The sequence below is a fragment of the Cyprinus carpio genome, chromosome B3 (genome assembly GCF_018340385.1).
Source record: "Cyprinus carpio isolate SPL01 chromosome B3, ASM1834038v1, whole genome shotgun sequence".
In the NCBI taxonomy this organism is placed as follows: Eukaryota; Metazoa; Chordata; class Actinopteri; order Cypriniformes; family Cyprinidae; genus Cyprinus; species Cyprinus carpio.
The window spans coordinates 46,715,744-46,734,670 of record NC_056599.1 but is presented as its reverse complement, the minus strand read 5'-3'; the positions used below and the strand labels follow the sequence as shown (position 1 = coordinate 46,734,670).

At 36.5% G+C, this 18,927-nt stretch overlaps 1 protein-coding gene across 1 annotated transcript; it reads right to left on the bottom strand.

Annotated features, from left to right (window-relative positions):
* Window positions 1–1,426: 1,426 nt before the first annotated feature.
* On the bottom strand, window positions 1,427–9,194 carry si:dkey-23a23.2. Its single transcript, XM_042721084.1, has 10 exons — window positions 9,013–9,194; window positions 8,238–8,724; window positions 6,382–6,689; window positions 5,175–5,370; window positions 4,973–5,080; window positions 4,758–4,891; window positions 4,473–4,655; window positions 4,140–4,369; window positions 3,799–4,017; window positions 1,427–3,280 (listed from the first exon to the last, which is right to left on the bottom strand). Exons 1-10 carry the CDS (start codon window positions 9,126–9,128, stop codon window positions 2,880–2,882), a joined length of 2,382 nt encoding a protein of 793 aa, XP_042577018.1. The 5' UTR covers window positions 9,129–9,194; the 3' UTR covers window positions 1,427–2,879.
* Window positions 9,195–18,927: the final 9,733 nt, after the last annotated feature.

Sequence of the window (18,927 nt, the reverse complement as noted above, 5' to 3'; positions counted from 1 at the left end):
AATTCACACCTGGTATTGGTGGGTAAGGTGGGTATGGATAAGAACTATCAAAAGTCATTAGCTCAGACTAATCTTGGCTCAAAAACTTTTTTCTGCTTGAGATGGACACTATCCCAGACTCCTCAAAACTCTCCTCTTGATTTTGATTTTCCGGCAGTTTTTATCTTCAAGTAACTTTGTCGATCCGCTGTAGACTTTCCTATCTTCAGAAGAACCAGAGGAAAAACCTCCAGCTTACTTCTAAAAGAACTCAAGAACCTCCGTTGTCTACTGCATCAAGACTCTTGTTCAACAACAAAGTCAATGCAAGTAACCGTTAACAACTATTAAGATGTGTGTTTAAGTTTTAGCCCCTTTTTAAGGTGATTTTTGATTCTTTGATGATTCTCATTAGGTTGTGGTTAATTGATGTGAAATACTGCCATTATTTTTCTCTTCTCTCTCTCTTCTTTATTATCCTTCATTCTGTATATATGTTTTTTCCTTAATCTTGTTGTATGTTAGCTGTAGTTTCATTTATTAAATCCCTTGTATACACCATTGATTGCCTCTGTGTGCTGCTCACAATTCGCAGTCACTGAATGTTATCTATTTTATGGCAGGGACCGAAAGCTTAAACCGAGACTCCCACATCTCTTATCTCTGCCCCCGCTTCTCCCTCTCAGCTGTTACCTGCACCAGTCCAGACCACACGCACGTCCACTCAGCTAATGGGTGCACCCCTAACAGGACCTCCTGCTGTTTCCCTGATGCAGGCATCCACCACTGCTGCCAGCAAGATCGTCGCTCTAAAAGAGGAAAACAACAGTGCGCAGTGGCACGGGACATCTGTGAAATGTGTGGCCAACCGCACTAAACCATCAAGCTCCACCTGCAACACACACATACCACTTTGTTATTATGGTGTAAAAATATACATTCATATACATTGATTGCTTATGCCATCACCTGTATATTAGGGGTGTGGTAGATCACGTTACAAGATGTACAGCCACAGGAGCCAGATTTTTTCCAAAATTATCTGCATTGTGTACTACAGTCACAACATAATGACAACTTCAGCAAACATATTGCTGTACCTTTAAGATCTGCAACACAACAAATGTGGGTAATTCCCATTTAATCTCACAAGTTACTTTTAGTTAAAACAATATTGCATTCATTCATTCATTCACTCTGTTAATGTTTTGGTCCTGCTTGGAATGAATGAATGGATGAAGGAAACAGCTTTCGCTAGTACATTTGCTAAAATATGATCATCACACAACATGAGATAATTTTAGGCACCGATACAAAGAAAAACGTATCCAAATTCATTCATGTTTCACCTGTAGATGCTCAACCAATCCCATCCCATATATGTCTACATGTCCACGTCATATTTTGCACATCGTACGGTCCCAGGGCCCAGAATACAGCCTGGTGTTATACACCTGCAAGAGTACCTTAATGTGGCACTACTGGATGATCTGAAAATTAAGACAACACCAATTATGGTGCTAAATACAGACAATGCCACTCTGGAAATTGGGCCGGGGACCCACACGTACATCAAGTACACAATGCACACAGATTCATCGTGGAGTCAGGTATCAGACAACAATGGAATATGTTTCATACAATGTATTCAAAAACACAAACAATAAAATATAAAACTGGTCCCTTTATTATACAGATAAAACAAAAATAACATCTTTATTCAACAATTCTTTTCTTCTACATCACAATCCACTGCCATTCATGAGAGTACCGTGACGCAGGTGTCATGGTACTATCATGAATGAGGGATAAAATGCCTTTATTGAATCATTTGCCAGCATACTTGCACAAAAGGTATTTTTGGCATGGCTTTTCTTGAAGCCTTCTACTAGGACTATAGTTTTTAACATCTTTAACTGTTTTGCTATGCCTGTAATGCCTTTCTTTACGGTAAAAATGGAGCGAATTTTGCAAGAGTTTGGTATTTGTGAATTTAGCAATATGAATCTCTGGCTTTTTTTTTTTGTGGAGTGTAAATACATCCACTATACGAGTCATCATCCAATGATTGTTCTATCATCCATCATTTCAGGGTTGGTTCGGGTCTTTCCAACCTCCCATCTTAGTGAATTTCAAAGCCAATTTATTCCTTTGGACCGTTGGATTTATTTGGTTACATATTTTACCTGTCAATACATCTTGTCTCTATACTGGACTGCCCCACATCCATTTTTAACCGTGTCATAAAATATATAATAACCTTAGTTTTTCGTTTGCATTGGCTAAAGTAACACTATATTGGGACTGGAGAGCACATTTCAAAGCTCATCAGATCATCTAATTTGGTAGAGTAATAGAAATTATAAATCTAAGGAAATGTGATGTACACATGAGAATGTACTATTAACATTTTTAATGTGCATGCCTTTGGCCCCAGTTTTTTTGTGTGTGATTGCAAATAAACAGAAACAGACACAAATGAATAAGTATGTGTGTCCTCCTTCTTTTGAGAAAGAGTAAATACCACTTTATTTCTGCATGATTAAAGAGCAGTCCTGGCACTGAATTATCATTGTAGATACAATGAGGTAAAACATTGTTGCTTTGGATTTAATTCTAGAAGTGAAAAAACAAAAAGCAAACTTTTTTTTATTATGTTCATTTTGCAATCTTGCTATTTTCCAAAGTGAGAAAACGTCTTGTTGGTGAGATGATGAGGTTGCATGCCATTTTTCCAAGGAGTCGTGTTGAGGACATTATGATTAAGCACTGGTCAGACACAGCTTGATTTTGGGCTTGATGCTACTGGTCCAAGGCTATTTACCCCGCAAGTCTGTTGAAAGCACTGGCTCACACTGGCCTGCCAGTGGAGAAGCAGATAATGGATCTGTGGACCCAGCCTACTCATCCAGCCAGTCCAGGTCCAGGCCAAGGAAAGATTTTCTTATTCCTCCAGAGTAAAATTTTAATTGCGTGTCGATGCTGATGTCCTGCAGGGCCTTGAAGAGGATGACATCCTGGTCCTCTCCATTTACCTTCATCACACAGTGAAGGGGCTCCAGGTTGGGCCTCTTAGAACAACATTTAATTCTTCGGCCAACTGTGTCTGTGTCAGGGTGGCAATCGCAACCAGTCCTTGCATCAATGCACAGGTCTCTCTGTGCAGTTTTGAAGAAGAACAGGTACCTGGCCACGTCATGATGTCCGTCCATCATGGCCATCCCTTCGGCTGCTCTGATTACCTTTCCGTGGTAATCGCACACAATGTCGCCTTTAGAAAATGGTCGGGTTGCGACCACCCCTATTATCAAGAAAACATTACATTTTAAGACCAAAAGGACAACTGGATGCACAATACATGTACAGGCTAACTATTCAGTATTTGTGACTCTGGAGCACAAAACCAGTCTTAAGTCGCTGGGGTATATTTATAGCAATAGCCAGTAATACATTGTATGGGCCAAAATGATCGATTTTTCTTTCATGCCAAAATCATTACTATATCAGGTAAAGATCATGTTCTTAATTGTTCTTAAAACTTAATTTTTGATTGAGAACTTCATTTAGACAACTTTAAAGGTGAATTTCTCTGTATTTTTTTTTTTTTTTGCACCCTCCGATTCCAGATTTTTAAATAGTTTTATCTCGACCAAATATTGTCCGATCCTAATAAACCATACATCAAAGGAAAGTATAAATGCATAAATCTCAATTAAAAAGGGGTCACTTTTTAGTTCTTGGTGCGGCTAACGTTTGCTGAAATGTATATTTAAGCAATGATATTTTCTACCTTTACAAGAGAGGAAAAAGGTTTCTTACCTAGACCCTCCTCAGCACCAAAGTCCTTGATGGCCAGGCCTGTCCAGGCCTGCTCAAACACACATTTTATTATAAGCTCATCTGCCTCAATGGTGTCTGTGGATGCTGGTTTCCACAGCCGCTGGATTTCTTCTGGCTTTGGATAGTTGGCCTTCCACCCTTCCTGCGCAATCAGCCTTGCCACCTTTGAGGCAGATGGCTTGCAGTGTGTGAATTGTGCTGAAAAAAAAATAAAAAAAAAATAACTTTACTCACGCAATTCACTTGTCACAATGAATTATTGGCCTATTTTTTGTCAAGTTAATGAGTGTCAGTGCTGTATTAATGCACTGGAGACTCACACAGCAGATATTCCTCTCTCTCGGTATACTGGGCAGCTCTCCACTTGTCATAAAAGACACGGTCTTCAGGAAACCCTGAATCGACCCGCTGCCTTTTGGTCGGTGGCTGGCCCTCCAACAAAACCGGAAATGTGTCCAGAAAGGCAGAGAAGTCTTTCCGTGAAGCATATCGCTCCTTGGTTCCAGCAGTACTCAGTTCAGCCAAGGAGGTGTCATCATCTGAAGAAGTGCTGTGTAAGTGAGAAAAACAGTTTAAAATACAAGAAAAATGAGCTAATCAGCTGTAGAAATTGCTGGTGGTGTGTTATATTCTTGTTGAATGAAGAGACCTACCCCTTCAAGGAGTCCAGCAGCAAAGCTGCATCCACAATATCCTGAGGCTGTGGCCTTCTGTCCGCACTAGCGCTATGGGCCAGGTAATGAATCACGGCCTCATGTTGGTGCACTGGGAGCTTTTCTGCAGCGTTCTCAACGGCCCTCCGTATATCATAACTCCTGATAGGGGTCAGCTTATACCTGCAGGGGGAAAACGTGGCAGAAAATGTTGACTGTGACTGACAAGGCAAAATAAAGTGTATCCATTTACACAAGTGCACATGGATCTCTATTGGTACGTACATTTCATGCAGGTGATTCATGTCTTGTGAGACACTGTGAACAGTGTTGCCGGACGTCGAAGTAAAAAAACTTTGGCAGAATTTTTTGAGCCCAATGTTCTTAGGCCTGATCTCCTTGTAGTACAGCTGAAAGCACTATGGAATAACACCAAAGAGATATTGAATGTAAACACCGGTGGGTATGCAATATGCTCTTCAAATCATACTAAAACTTACAGCTTCCTCGTCTTGTGTCAAGGCGATTTGCATACTTGCAGTTTTCTCCTTCCTTACGCCAATCACCACCCTGCCACCTTGTGCAATCCTCTCTACCCAGTCTGCATCCTGCAACATTGGAAAAGTTAATTTTACTATTGCATACGTGTTCAAACATTACATCATTTTATGAGTACAAACTTACTGAAATACATGAACTTACTGTGAAGCCTTCCACAGCTCCTGGAAGCTGCATGTGACGGAAGACCAAGAGTGCCTCGCAGTAATAGCGGTACAGCGTCTTCTCTGTATTTGAGACCTTTTTTCCCATAAGCAGATTCTCATGGATCCAAAGGAAGTCTGGCTTTGCCTCTCTCAAAATCTTCTGGCAATCTTTAATGCATGGAGTGCCTTCAGTTCTGTATTTGGATTAAGCATAACAAACAAGACTAGTTATTAACCACTTTCTGAGCATAGACCTGAAAATGACATTTCCAACTTGAATTATAAATGTTGAATGCTTTGGAGCAGTGACTTAAGGTTAATCTCTTTTTAAAGAGGACACTTGATCATTGTAGAGGCAAAAAAAAGTTATAAAAATCACATACTAAGTTTATGAAGATATAAAATGTAAAAATTACAATATTTAAATGTTACACTGAACATATATTTTACAAAACATATTTTGCTCTAAAATTGCTAGAACATCAAAACCAAAATCTAAAGTTGTGCTCCAAATTTGAAGTTGATATCTCAAAAAATGAGCTTTCAGTGAGATTTTGTTTGGGCATAGTACCAAGCTTTTCAACTAGATCTTAACCATACAAGGGCGCCTCTATTTTCATATATGGTTTAAGTAATCTGAAACACGTTTTTCCATACTTTTCTCAATATTTATGAATAAAGTATACACCACATTCAGAAGAATAAAAGACAAATTGGCAGTATTTGATTTGAATTCACCCTCTAAAAAACACATACAAGAACCATGGGTGTGCGTTATAATACATGCTGCAGCAAAAATGTATAATCTATTGTTTTTTTCTTTATATTCAAACCCTTTTTTCTCAAAAAAATTTAATGGATGTTATCTTTTGAACACTTGACCTGAAGAGGAAGGTTTTTTTTTTCACTGATTTTTCACGTATTTATATGTACTTCACTAATTCTAAATAAATATCAGAACTCGCTCTCTGACTGTGATGAGGACTCTTCTAGCAAACTAATAAGTTTTAGATTTGCTCTGTAAAATAATAAAAAAATCAGTCAACAATTACGAAAACTAGGTTCTTTAAGCTTTCAAACGATATATCTTTTGTCAAGATTACTTTAGGTTCAGACTCAGATATTACTGTTTAAAACATGTAATGTAATTAGATTAATTTAAAAAAAAAAAAGGACAATGTAAAATGAACATTTAAACCATTAACCTCGAGTTAGACGTGTTCTCATCGTGGCTCTTGAGTACAGTCTTCCACAGGGTCTCCAGTATTTTAGTGTATCTCTGGCAGTTGGTCCGGAGCTGCGGGTCTCTTTTTTGAAAATCCAGTCTTAGCGTCAAGTACTCTAAGAACCTATTCATGCTCTTGATGTAATTGTGGACGGTGGCTGAAGACATGTCAGTGCGCTTCAGGGCCGTCAGAAAGTCCTGGGCCTCCTTGGTTTTTGACAGGAAGTCCAGAGACGGCTCAATCCCAGTGGGCTGCAAGAACCGAAGGAAGCGGGACACGTTGTCAACCTACGAAGACAGACGGTCAGCAAAGTCAGCATTAAGATCATGAAAGTGAGAAGACCTACTGAAAAAGGTGAAAAGCATAATAGCACCCCTTTAAGATGTGATATACCAAAATAAGGATTTTTCGCAAATTCGTATTTCAGAAGCAAATCTTAACTTGATTTGGGATTATTATCCTATATTACATAATCGTGTCTTGTCTCTAGGTAGGAAATTTTAAATTGCATTAACAAGTTCGTCAATCTACTCTCAGGTCTGTTGCCAATCAACCAACACTGCATGAGCTGCTGATGAGGTAAACAAAATGGATAAACAAAACCGGCAAGCTTTTAATTTCAGTGGAAATTGAAACTTTGATAAGTTCGGTAGAAAAGGGAAAGCCACGATTCAGGATTTCACGATTCGATTTGATTCAATTCACAATGTTTTTTAACAAAATGAAATTTAAGACAAATTATAAAATAAATATGTCCTTTTATGATTGCTTGGACAAAATGCTGCACATTTCTTTGTAAAATTTAAATATGACACTAAAATAATATACTAATATAGCACTTGCATATTATTGATTTTTTGTTCTGACTGTTTCTATAGTCTTCATTTATTGCTTTGGATGAAAGCGTCTGCTTAATTACAAAATTTTAATATAATGTAAATGTAAATAACAAAACTAAATTGAAATGTTAAGACAAGCCCCAAATCAAATAAATAAGTACATTAACACAAATAATATGAATCTATTCATATATACAAAATAAAACTTTGTCTGTGCTCTTTCAATTTAAAATTAGAGGCAACCACTGCATTTTAATCATGATACAAACAAAGATGCTGCATACATGCAACATGAGCAGTTTTTAATCTAAATTAGATTGTATAATTTAGAAATCTGAAGCAGGAAAACAGAATGGTTTGACTTCAGTTTTGTGAAACTTTACATAAAAAAACATCTGCTTGAAACAGAAACAGCAGACGAGCTGAACGAGACGCAGATTCACTCTCTGCCAGCGCTGCAATTATGAACTTTAATATGCATTATACAGAGGCAAGATGAAAAGAAAAAATACCATCTAAACTTTTCTAAAGACAGTAAGTTCCCCTCAGACATACATTCATATAAACTCCTACCCCTAAATGAATTGCTATTTGTTTAGCATCTCAACCGATTTGAATCATCATATATTTGAATCGATTTTCAACTGGCTCACGGTTAATCGTTACATCCCTTTCTGTAATACCCCCTCTTCCTATCTGTAGTTAAGATAATACTGTTCTGTAATAGCTTTTGTCCTAAATGTGGTGCTACCTAAAAATACCACGGATACCAAACAGATAAGATAAGATTTTAAAGTTAGGATCTTTCCCATCTTTAAAAAACTGTGCTGAGAATTAGGGTTGCAAAAAATCCCCAGGTAAATTTCGGAAAAATTCCAAAAAATGTGGACATTTTTTGTAATCTTCCAGGTATTTCTGGTAAGTTTCCAGAAATTTACCAGACATTTTTCACCCCTTTGTAACCCTACTGAGAATACAAGTGAAAAGAGATCTTACCTCCTGTTTCCAGTTGAGGACCTTCTTTGACACAGTCAGGTACTTTTTAAAGTCCACCAGGAGCTTGGCCTGAGCAGGGAACTTGTCATGCAGACCCGCCTCCTTCATCTTTGACCTCACAGAGTGCGATACGGTTAGAGGATCTCCGGAGGATTCGGTGGCATCATCATCAGAGGCCGAGTCACCTTCAGGGTCCAAGACCATGTCGGACTCCTCTGGCTGGTTCATGATGAAGAAACCACGGCGAAGAAGCTCCTTGACCATGGCGATCCGAGAGCGTCTGTCAGGCAGGAGCTCACAGAGCTGCTGGTAATTCCAGGTCCTGTTCTTCCAGATCCACTCTCTGCTGGAAGCCTTGGCCTTCTTCACCTGCTCCGCTCGTTCTTCTGCTGTGCTTTTTTTCATGCACACCCTGGCCAGGTGCACAGAGAGGGTCTTCTGTGGCTTGTAGCACTGCAAACAGTGCACAATCTTGCGTTCAGCAGACCTATGAGAAAAAAGAAATGATATAAAGAACTGTTACTTAAAAAATTCATAAATTGACATGCATTTTCTAGATAAGCAAAATGACATAAGATAGTAGTTTTTTTTCCAAGTGAATTTTGCTTAAAACAAGTATTATTTGTAGACATTTGGACGTTAGATTTAACTTGTATACCAAGTTTTGTACATGTACTATTTCCGATGCAACAACCACAATCTCTGACCTCAACTGCTTATTCTTGGATAAATGAACTGTGTTAAGTTAAGGAAACCCCAGGAACACAAGCCTCACCTCTTGTTCTCTCGTTCCATCATCATCACAGCAGTCAACACATCTGATGCTGGAGAAGAGTGTCTGGAGGAGTTTGTTTGCTTCTTTTTCTTTGTTTGTTTTTCAGCAGTTAGCATCCAGCTTGTATGTGCATCGGTGCCCTCTTCTGCTCTGGAGTATGTATCAGATTACAGGTGTAACACAGGTGTGAGAGAACAGAGCTGATCTCGCCTCCTGTATTTATGTGCCAGTGTGGGCGGGGCTCTCCTGCTGTGATGTCACTGGAGCTCAGCCAATAAGGCGTGGCCAGACAAGTCTTGCTGCTGTTACTAATATTAGTCTGTACATATGTGTTTTTCTTTTTGTGTGTGTGTGGAAATAATGAAATGAAACATTCAAACATCCATCGTAAATTTAAAAGAGAGAGATAAATTAATGCTTTTATTCACCAAGGATGCCTTAAAAGAAGTAAAAGTTACAGTAAAGATATTTATGTATTAAATGTTTAACATTTGTTGAAATGTATAAAAAAACAGTATATTAGAATGATTTCTGAAGGATCATGTGCCGCTGAAGACTGGAGCAATGATGCTGAAAAATAACAGGAATAAATGACATTTTCACATATATTCACATAGAAAACTGTTTGTTGAAATTGTAATACTGTTTTGCAATATTACTATGTTTTAAAGTGCACACATTATTATATTATACTCCGTTTATTTTATACAGTTTAGCTGTTGGGTAACACTTTATTTTAAGGTGAAATAGTTACTTGTTACTACATGTTTTTACTACAGTAATAGCAATGAATTATAATTACCAGTTATAATATGTTATACGTATTAATTATTAGGAGTTACATCATCTTAAATTAGTGTAAGAGACTGTTGTACTAAATACTTTACCACAAGACTCTGTCAGTAGATCCATTTCATGTATTTTATATGTCCATACTTTAGTCTGACTGAAGTAATTGTAGGTTATTTTGTCACAGTCCTGATTTTAAATGACAAAACCTGTCTTTTGTGAGCTTGCTTGTTGAAGTGTATGGCTTCCATTAACACGATACAATGAGCCGTTACGCAGATGTTTACAGATTAGTTTTGATCGCTGTTAATGATCTTTTCATGATGAGATGAACAACGGCACAGCATGTAGTTAAACAAACCATCATTATTTGTTTTAAGGTATATTTTTCACTAGGTCAGAAGAGTATAATTTAAAGTTAGAGGTTTTATTGTATGTATTTTAGGTATATTTTAGTTTTATTGTTTATTTATAGTTGCAGACAGCCATAGTTTGACACTCTTTAACTGTCTTTTTATTTATTTATTTATTTTACAAAACATGACATTTATGACCATTTGTGTTAGCTTCGCTCATTTATTTAAAATAAAATTACAGCTTAAATGTTGCCGTGGATACTTTGTTTTTATGTTTTAATAAATTTTATTTATAGTTGTTTTTCCTCTATCAATATACTTTATTAATCTGTATCATTAGCCTGTGTTTATGTTTAATAAAAGTTCAGATCAGTTCTTTTCTGAAAGTTTTTTCGGGTTTATCCTCACTAAGTGAAAAAGACTAATTTAACATAATATATCAAAATATATAGATAAAAGTTAAAATACATTTGTTGTTAGCTGATTGTCTCATGTAAATATCCGTTTTACTAAATGTTTTATTTTCTTAAATAGCTTTGACTGTTTATCGCAAAGCTTTGTCAATAGTTCAACTTCATGTTTTTTTTTTGTCTACTTTATTTTGACTGTACATAGTTTGTAGTTTTTTTTTGTTTTTATGGTTTTTTAGAGAACTAGTTTTAAATGACAAAAACTTGTCTTTTGTGAGTTTGCTAATGTTGCAATGTACTTAACACTGTTAACACAATATAATGAGCCGATACCACTGATCACTGTCATTTACAGATTACTTCTGATTGCTGTAAATGATCGTTTCCTGATGTGTTAATGAGGATTGTGATGCTCTGCTGTTACAGAACAAAGCCTCTGTTATTGGATTATAACGAGCTGTTTCAGACAATTCAGCACACTCTAAAAAATGCTGGGTTAAAAATAACCCAAGTAGGGTTAAAAACGGTCAAACTTGGCGACTGGGTTGTTTTGAACTCAGCTGTTGGATTAAAATGTTTAACCGCACCTGCTGGGCAGTTTTATCTAACTCGACTATTTTATAAAAATTATCATATTGCTTGCTTAAAATGAACCCAAAATTGGTTGGAAATGAACTTTTCTTAATATGTAAATGAACATTAATTACTAAGTTTAACCAATATAAATTAAACATTTATTCGAATAACTACGTCTGGTTCATTTAAACCAGTCATACAGTAATTTTTAAACAGTAGTTGAGTTAAATAAAACTGCCCAGCAGGCTGGTCAAACATTTTGAGATTTATTTATTCATTTATTTTATTTTATTTTCTAGATCAATTTGTTCTTTGTAATGTGTGGAGTAATGAATGAGTTAAATCACATTTTCTTTTGACTTACCTTTGACGGTGTTAACCATGGTGTGATGCCGGTTGGGATATGCATGGAAATGATATGTAGATGAGGTTATGCATTGTAAATTTTTAAAAGAAAAAAAAAAAAAATTTAAAAAAATAAAAAAAAATTGTAAAACTAGGTGTTGTAAGCTCCATATATGGGGTTTTTGGGGAGGAGACGAGGTGGAGATGCACGTACGCACAATCTTCCCCTGACTGGGATTTATAAACCGATTTTTGCACAAGTTCTGGCATACGCATGGTTTTATAAATCTTAAAACTTTTGTGCATACGTACACTTTTAGGATGAAATGAACGGAGAGTTTTATACATGAAGCCCCTGGTCTTTCCCACGTTCCTCATGTGGTCCACATGCTGCATGGAATGGTGGCGTTTTGGCAGTGGTCCACCAGCAGGCCACCACACAGCCGCATTTTAGCTAATAATGAACCAAATAAACCGGGTCACACTAAGCCTTAAATGAGTTATGCATCAGCAATACTCAACTTAATGTAAGAATAAGTTTAAAAAAGTCCTCCATAAATGTTCAAATAAGTTTTCCAGAATGCGCCCTACTTGGAACAATCAATCCTGACCCAGGTTTTGGCACGAGCACGACTGCATATTTAAATGGCCAGTAATTTTCAAAGATTTGTTGGGTAAAATAATGGACGAACACAAACACAGAGCAAAAAAAGAGAAACTTTTCAGATTGTGTATGACTGGTGGTGGTCAAGGAACCGCTGACCTTTGGGTTTTTGATCCGAGGGAGGGGTGCGATCATAGGCGAGATGGGAATAAGTGGAATTGGTGCAAATCATAAATAAAAATGTTTAAATACACAATGCAACAATTATTCATTCACATTTATTTAGCTTTTCACAATACATATCGTTTAAAGCAGTTTTACAGAAAATTACATGTCTACATAGCAATTTAGAGTGATCTGTTATCAGATGTGATTGTGTCCAAGTTATTTCAGAAATCTACATATACAAATCACACAGTTAGCTTATGTTTTAAATAAAAGGATTCACAGAAATGGATAATCATGGAATGCCTAAGAGTCTGGTTTGTGGTCCAGGTGGGGAAGAGGGATGTGCATCCTATGTGCCATCACCGCCGCTCAGTAATGTCGCCCTCATCCTCCCGCATTCGCCATCAAGCGCTGGCCTATCACAGGCGCTGTACTGACGGAGGACATGTGGCTGTATTATTGCCCTAGCATTCGGCACTGCATTTGAAGGGCCAGGGTCAAGATCATCTGTAGTCTCTGTAGGGTTCAGTGGAACAGGTAAATCGTGTCTTTGCACAATGCCTGTGCAAGCACTGCATGGCACACTTTTGTAGGCTGTACATACAGCCGCCAGACTCCAATCCCAAACACCCCACCGGCCCTTTCAACAGACCAACAGCACATTCGACCACTGGACCGTGGTGTCTGACAATATTTAAGCCAGCTTGTTCTAGCAGCCCTGGGGCCTGCTCTTAGTGGCGCGGAGCAGCCAGGTTCTGAGGGGGTTACCACTGTCTCCTGAGAGGTACAGTATTTAAAAGTATGTTAAACCTAAGACCAGACAAACACAAAGTGAACACGTAGGAACTTAAGAACTCAGACCAAACAAGGATAATTAACTAGGCACACCTGAACAGAATAATACAATCAACACAAGAGTAATGGTGCAAAAGGAAAACAAAGTCCAAATTAACAGAAACTAGCATTATGGTGCACAGTACACATATTAAAAGAAAAACTGCTATTAAAAGCATGTTTCAAAAAATAAATAGCTGAGTATGTAGTCTTCTTAAGACTCATATCCAGATCATTCTGCATCAGTTAACTGTGAGCATCCTACTAAAAGTAGCCAAATTCTATTAGGCCTATTTACAATTTCAAACTTCAATTTCAATTAGCCAGTGTCAAGTGTTACATCCAAACCAGAAGTGTCCCTCATCTGTTTTTATAATTTTTGTGTATTTTTTGTGTTGATTGTGTGTGGAGTTAGGCTTGCACGTTGATTAACCAATGCTGACTGTGCCATATATTTGCCAAAAGTGGCCCAAATTGTTATTATTTGGGCAATATTTGTCATTTTATATAAGGACCACTTTAGGCTCACAGCCACATTAGCCAATGTTTACCATACCATACCTTTGACAAAACTGGCCCAGACATATTTTAATATACCTAGGCCACATTTGCTGAAACATATGTGAACAACATTTGGTATACATCCATTGTGCCACATTTTTTCCAAAGGTGGACCACATTTGGTTGGCACTGTTTGGACCATATTCACTATTTACCACATGGGCCACTTCAGGGTCACATTCAGATTACACATTGCCGTGAACACTGCATCTTTGCCTTCAGAGGCCCACATGTGATTTGATACATTTGGGCCACTTCAGGCTTACATCCATTTTGTACGTGCCACAAGAAGGCCAGCAGTGGCGTATCATTAAGCCTGCTATCTGGGTTATATGTCCGTGTACATCTGAGTATGTGGGTATTTCTGGAAATTTACTGTTCTGTGTAACTTGGCTCAGGTCATTTCCATATACAGCCAGCAATTTACCATGAGCAGATATGGAGAAGGGGGATGACCATGATTGTAATAGTATAGCTTGTTATTGAAATATTAAAAGCATAACAGGGGCTGTACATGTGCTGCACGCTCTGCAAGACAAAGAGAGAGCAAAGGAAAGGAATAATGATGCTTGATGAATGATGTAGTGGATAATGAAGAGGATGAGGGTAGAGGAGAGTGCAGATGGAGAGGCAACAATCAGGAGGTACTAAGAATCAGATGTCTAGTGTTTTTTGTTGTTGTTGTTTTTTGTGGAGACAATTGTGATATGGTAAAGTACTATACAGGTCTGCCAAACCTGGGAACCTTTATGGTCTATATTTAATTTGTACAGTGAAGAAAATGCAATGCTTTTACATTTGATTATTCAACTTCTGTACCTGAACAACTACATTTTTTTTAATCTTTGTTCTATTTATTTATTTATTTTATTAAAAAAAAAAAAAAAAAAAAAAAAAATTTATTTGTTAGAATTAAGTTGTGAATTTTCTGACTGGTTCTAACTGAAAAAGTCTACAGTAACTAGAGTAGCAGAATGCTATTCTTAGATGCTGGTTGGAGCTATTTGGTGTCATAAGGGAAACCTGAAACTGGCCACACACTTGAAGATTTTAAGCCCAGTTTTTTGCACAATTTGCATGCTGTAATATCTCATGTCTGTGGAGTTGCCACTGTGAAATCATTACTACAGTTGGCAGGTAAATGGTCTTGCAGTCTGGCCGAACCGTCTTGTGCGTACAATCTGAAGATTATAATGTTAAAAACTGGTTAAAACATATCTTTATGTCTATAGTCTCCCACGGTTTTAAAATTGGGTAGTATGTTAAAAATCATCTGAGTATGTCCCAGGCTTAAGGCTAGTGATAATTAATTGTAATAACATTACAAGACATACTAATCTGTTTTTTTTTTTCGGCCTCTGTCTTCCAAATCAACCCTCTCAAGAACATCAAAGTTTTCCAGTGATTGTAATGGTAGTGACATGCTGCCTTCTAAGTCATCTGGTATGGGTACAGATGCTCCCTGTAATTTTTGCAACATTGACCTCTGTTCTTTAAGCTCCGTTTTGATTTCTATTAAAGTCTTCTAAATGTTCGCTTTTTAGTGCTATATTAATTCTGAAAAGAAAGTTAATAGAAATTAATCTATATTTTTAAGAGACAGAAACTCAAAAGTCTTTAAACTCATTAATAAAAAGCCTTCAGAAATAACTAAATTGGTTTTACTGTTTAGAATTAAAAAACATGAACAAAGAATTGATGTTTTTGATTATTATCAAGTGATATAATCTAACGGTAGAGAATTGTGTAACTTTACATGGATTTTCTTAAAGAAAACACCACAACAGTTTTTCCATGCCGCCTGAAAACTGATTCTGTAAAACATTTAATTTTTAACAGCTTAGAACTCTGAAAAACGTACCTCCTGAAAAGAGGCCTGAGACAGCTGGACTGGAAGTGTGGTTCGTGTTTCTCTCTAAAAAAAATAAAATAAATTAAACAAGTAACATTTTGAGTTTACAATTAGCTGCGAATACATTCTTAACAACACAGTTAATGCCAGCAGGTAAAAAAGTTAAGGATGGATGTCGAGATTTGGGTGAATAAGTACTTTTAGCCTGGCGGTTTCCAGTCCCACTTCTTAAAAATATTCTGCCTTTTCAAAATGAAGAATGGCCATAGAAATTAACAAAGAGTGTGAAAGTCCTAGGATGATCTATTTTTGTTTTAAGCAAAGCTTCATAGTCCAATAAAAAGGGGCACTTTAAAAAAGCTGTGTTCATTACCATTGACCAATTCATTCAGTGTTCCCTGGTGTGTTCCGTAACGAACGTCCTGGTGTGTGTCCTGGTGTGCTCCGTAGCCTGTGCAGAGAGCTAATGTGAAAAACTGCGAGACTAAGATTAGTCTAAAGATCTTTAAATTGCATAAACTCAACAAGATTATAACAGGATTTATAGATCTGAAAGTGGTATAATTCAGCTTACTGTGAGAAACTGTAAAAGAGGCAAGATATTTTTTAACAATAATATTGAAACACATACCAAGTGAAATGTGACTTGAAACAGCTGGACTGGAGTCCAAATTCATGTGACTTTCTGTGATAAATATGAACCAGTGAAATTATGAGCAGGGTTCCTACACATTTTCAATTTCAAAATTTTCAAGAGTCGAACTTCCAGACCTCTTTGTAGGAAAATGAAACAAAGTTATTAGACTGAAAAATGTGATTAATATGCGTGATGCCCTTTTCTGCCCATTTATGGAAATTGAGTGTTTTTTTGTCTAAATAATAATATTATAGTACTAATTATAAATAGTAATTTCTGTCTGGAACATAATCATGAAAAATAATAATATTATAGTACTAATTATAAATAGTAATTACATCATCCTGGTCAGATTCATTCTCCATAAAATCCATGAAGTGTGAATTGGGCCTGTGAAGTTCATAACAACTCTCAACATTCATATTACATCTCAGTAGGACAATACTTATACACTGCTTTAGTATTTAGCATAAAATTAACCTCTTCTTCCTTTTTGTTCTTTTATCATGGCCCTCTTCATCAGAAGTTATTTCCGATGCATGGAGATCAGAATCCAAATACTTTTTTAGCAACTTCTGTGCTTTCTCTAGGGTTTTAATAATATATATATATAGGTTTAATAGAAGATAGATAATAGATAAGATATATATATATATATATATATATATATCTATATATATATATAATATATCTATATATAAAATAAATCTTCAGCAAAGCATGTATAGTATCAGAGCATGGATATAATAAAAATGGAATTATTTGCATCCCATTCTTACCACACTTTTTGAGCAGACGAACAGGCTCAAAGAGTTTCCATCCATCTTGTACAGGCTCTTTTCTCTTTACTGCTGCCTTTTAATTTTTGTTTGGTTGTAATTTTGGGCCAACAACATTTTTGTTCAAAAAGCCAATTTTCTGGGACAACATCTGTGCTTTTGTCTGGAAATTCTATCAATGCTTCACTTTATCCATTATTGTCTAGGAAAAGATAAAAGTGTCTAATCAGAAGAAGCCATCTTATTTTATCCTTTTCTTTAAGATCTCTTATGTGTGTATATATAAATGCATGTATAAATGTTGACTCCAGTTGTGATTAGTTCTGGGTTGCTGCGTGTTCAGCTCCCATACCCATTCTAACACTGTGTGGTAAGAGTCAGATTTGAATGTATTTATTTGTGTGTAATGTCAGTAAGTCAAAATAACAGGGAATGTGTGTGTGGTATCAGGCCTCTGAAAAAAAAATATACATATCACTCTAAATCTATAAGACTTTGGTTAATTTTGGAAACACTTTATATTTTTTTTAATGAATTCGGAGAGATTTTGGTCAAACTTTCTAGATCCAAAAATGTAATGTTATCAAAACATTGAAAGATGAATTTCATATGAATAAAATTTGATGTAAGTTTTTTTGTGATAAAGTGTTAATCACTTTATATTTTAGTTTTATTTTATCCATAAATATTAATTTATGTTGTTAGATGTACAGTGCATTGCATAAACTCAAGTGCTTGTGTGTGTGTGTGCATGTCCCACGAGCCAATGAGGTTTGTTCTAGTGTGTTTGAACTTACTTTTACAAAATTTTAAGCACTTTCTGTATGTTTAACCAATATTTACAAAGAATTGAATCAAAACATAAAATATATCCATCATTTGAGGTGATTGTGTCTCTTCAGAAGACTTGGGATAAACCTTTTGATCCATATGGATTCATTTTCCAGTGTTAAGATTACATTTTTGGATCAAGAAAGCTTTTGCTAGTTGGACTGTTAATGGAGTGGCTGAAATCACTCAGATTTCATTAAAAATATCTTAAGATGTGTTTCTAAGATGAACAAAATTTTTTGGATTTGGAGAGTTGAAAGAATTTCTATTTTTGGGGGAACTAACCTTATGATATAGTACTACCAATTTTGAACAAATTATTTTTGCTTTTTCAATATTTTATGTTCACTTAAATTTAAACACTTTTCCAAAAGCCTGACACTACACCCACCGTATGTGCTTTATTTGCAGTGGAGAAGGGGTATTGCAAAAAAAACATTCTCATTTTCAGGAAAAAGGACATATTTTTGTTTCACACTGGACAAAGCTACCAATTCAGTGTTTTCTTGCAAGACGGAGACTCTGTGACATCCGATTGCAGAGGAGTCGCATGGGTAAGTGTAAAGCGATTTAGTTTTTCGGAACCTCTGACACACTAAAAGGACACTTTGATTCTGTTTGATTATGTCCTTAATTACAGCAATGTCTTTTTTAATGCAGTTGTCTCCTTGTTTAGGTGACAAAACACAATCAGAAAAATGCACTTTCTTAAGCTCTTTTGAACTTGATGAGAGACGGGATTCATCATTTGATTGGTAAGTTTCCTTTGGTCTTTTGACAACCTGCTGTAAAGGACGATCTGGTTTTCTAACCAATCGTTTCAGTCCTCCAAGGTAATTCTCATATGGAAATGCTGATACATTATCAAGAGCCCCGAATGCTTTATACTCCTCTGCAAGATGTATAACCTGGTGGACATTGAAAACAACTTCGTCTGTGCCATACAGTCTGCTGTAATGTCTAACAAATGACAAAAGAGCCTTGTTGGCAAATTCAGTCATTGAATCAGAGAGGCCAGGACTGAGCAGCAGAAACATGCCAACAGAAAAGAGAAGAAAGTTGTCATAAATTTCGCTTTCGACAAATCCTTTTAAAACAACGGGACCAGTGTATAGCATGAACTGGCGGAACTCTGTGGCCTTCCATCTATCCACCTCTGTCAAAGAACGAGGC

What these genes read in the sequence shown, in the direction of transcription:
- si:dkey-23a23.2 (XM_042721084.1), bottom strand. Translation starts at nt 9,128, where the DNA reads ATGCTAACTGCTGAAAAACAAACAAAGAAAAAGAAGCAAACAAACTCC. An exon ending in ATGGAACGAGAGAACAAGAG is followed by an intron (nt 8,725 to 9,012) that starts GTGAGGCTTGTG and finishes TTTTTCTCATAG; the next exon opens with GTCTGCTGAACGCAAGATTG. An exon ending in TGACACAAGACGAGGAAGCT is followed by an intron (nt 4,892 to 4,972) that starts GTAAGTTTTAGT and finishes GTTATTCCATAG; the next exon opens with TGCTTTCAGCTGTACTACAA.